Here is a 2,126-nt window from a genome sequence, read left to right as displayed (position 1 = left end):
TTGCCCAATGCCTACACCTACCCAGTGACGCAGGACTCCACGTTATTTTGTGCAAAAGCCGTGAATTCCACATAGTCTGTGTTGTCTGCGTCCCGGGATGCTGTCCGCCCTTCGCCATTTCCATTCTCCGCAAAAAAACAGCCATCCACCTTACAAAGGAGCGGTTTGTCATCAATGCCACTAGATGACTGACAAACCTCGACGCGTAGCCCTTGCCGCCCTCTACCAGGTACTCTGGTGAAGGAAGATTGTGTCGCCAGGACACTGCGAAGCATAACAGCCATCGTACATGATCGGGATGATCATTAATATACCAAAACGTTTGATAGAAGTCACCAAGTAGTCGGTGGCGCCTAATATTACCACGTGTTACGCCGCACGCATGCTGTATCACCAGTTCACTGAGACCGTTTGTAATTTCGGAGTCTGTCGCATAACCCAAAATCGCAGCGCCAAGGTAGCCAAGGTACCCCAAGAAATCGTTACAAAGGAATAGCACAGCCTAATGAAAGCAAACGACTAATTTTGCTCAAACTGCCACCCCATACATCTGCACGCATGAGCATGATATCCATGCATGCTTTCTTACAACCTGAAACGTTCCAGTGCTCATGCATGCACGAGGCGAATGAACTTGCGTCTAAGGGCCTGGATGCTGGGCAAAGCAGCGCGCTTTCCTAACGCCACAGGAAGCTTTGTCACATGGCTGCTATACACAGGCGCACACAAGGTTCACAAGCCCAAAATCATCCCACGAGCGAACCACTTATCTCTTTTCTACACTGCATATACTCCCACCAGCGGACGGACCTGCGTTCACACGGGGTAAGCAAAGCACCGGGCAACTGCAAAACGGCACAACTGGCTGCATAGCGCGTCCACGTATAATCGCGTCTTGTTGGAAGACCACTAAAAATGAAAAGTGCTCAGGAAGCGTAAAGCGCATAATTCATGCTTGCCTCTGCTCACCATGCTCGTGTCCTATGAACGCATCGCAGTTAGGCGCCTTTCGCAACGGAAAGAAAGTGTTCCGTCCACCTAGTAGGACAACAGAAAGGGCAAGCACACATCGCCAAAACGGAAAGAAATTCTGCACTACAGGGTCCGCTAACTTTCGCTCAACATAACCATTACACAACAAGCATGAGTACCGCGTTTTTCTTGCGCGGGCACAACGAGTACTACTGACGCAATTCGTGTTTCCCAACCCCTCGAATGCTTCACTCCCTCCGCAATTTCGGTGTCCCACAGGGCAAATACGAAAGAACAACACTGCTTCAAAGATGCTGATATCGTTTCTAATGTTAAGCTATTTCCCCCGGCCCGCCACGCATCCCGTTCTTCCGAGTATACAACAAAGCAAAGCATGGTCAGAGAAAAACATCCTCCACTGAACACACAAACGTATTCATGCCCGCCATTAGACAGCCTGACGCCCGACAGTACCCCAACGCCCGCCGGGAAGATTTCCCTAATCCTATAGCCGCACTTGGTATGTAAAATATCGCTGTCGTGGGGCCAGAATAGCCCTGCCCGCACCACAAAAAAACCAAAAGGCAGAGGATAGTGAGAGCAAAGCATTCCACAAGCTTCGCACGCTATGCCATCAATCTCCACCCACGTGCATGCGCATCACGCCTGCCACTAGACAAGCTGAACCCCAACAGTATACAAGAAATGTGTCTAGCAAATGAGTTTGCTCCTAAAGGCATACATGCTGAGCAAAACGGCCAGCCGTCGTGACGCCAGGAAAGCCTGCCCTGCACAGCATGCGCACAAGCCGCCACACAATGCTTGTCCACACGCTCACCCAACCTGCTACCCTACCTATCCGCCAAACAATGCGCACCATCCTAGCTACAGAACATAGACATCAATAAGCAATTGTGCGTATATTCATTCATCCTTGCCACTAGACAGGCTGAAATGCAGCCGTATCCAAAAGAACGCCAAGCAAACCAGTTCGGGTCTTAGCACATACTGGCTGGGCAAACAGCGAGCCGTCGTAAGGCCAGAGAGGTCTTCCCTGCGCAGCGCACGCACAAGCCGCCACGCAATGCTACCTCCACGAACCTCACCCAACCTGCTACCCTACCTATCCGCCAAACAATGCGCACTCTCCTACG

The 2,126-nt window shown here is 51.1% G+C and overlaps 1 protein-coding gene across 1 annotated transcript; it reads right to left on the bottom strand.

Moving 5' to 3' along the window:
- Positions 1-482: 482 nt before the first annotated feature.
- Positions 483-2,026, bottom strand: EAH_00067650 (hypothetical protein; the record flags this gene model as incomplete). Its single annotated transcript, XM_013392473.1, has 5 exons — positions 483-592; positions 970-1,038; positions 1,152-1,529; positions 1,715-1,760; positions 1,960-2,026. Coding segments are annotated over 5 exons (670 nt in total), but the record flags the coding sequence as incomplete, so codon positions are not given.
- Positions 2,027-2,126: the final 100 nt, after the last annotated feature.

This window comes from Eimeria acervulina, genomic scaffold (genome assembly GCF_000499425.1).
Source record: "Eimeria acervulina Houghton genomic scaffold, Eah_scaff2835, whole genome shotgun sequence".
Taxonomy (NCBI): Eukaryota; Apicomplexa; class Conoidasida; order Eucoccidiorida; family Eimeriidae; genus Eimeria; species Eimeria acervulina.
This window is presented reverse-complemented; position numbering and strand designations above follow the sequence as displayed.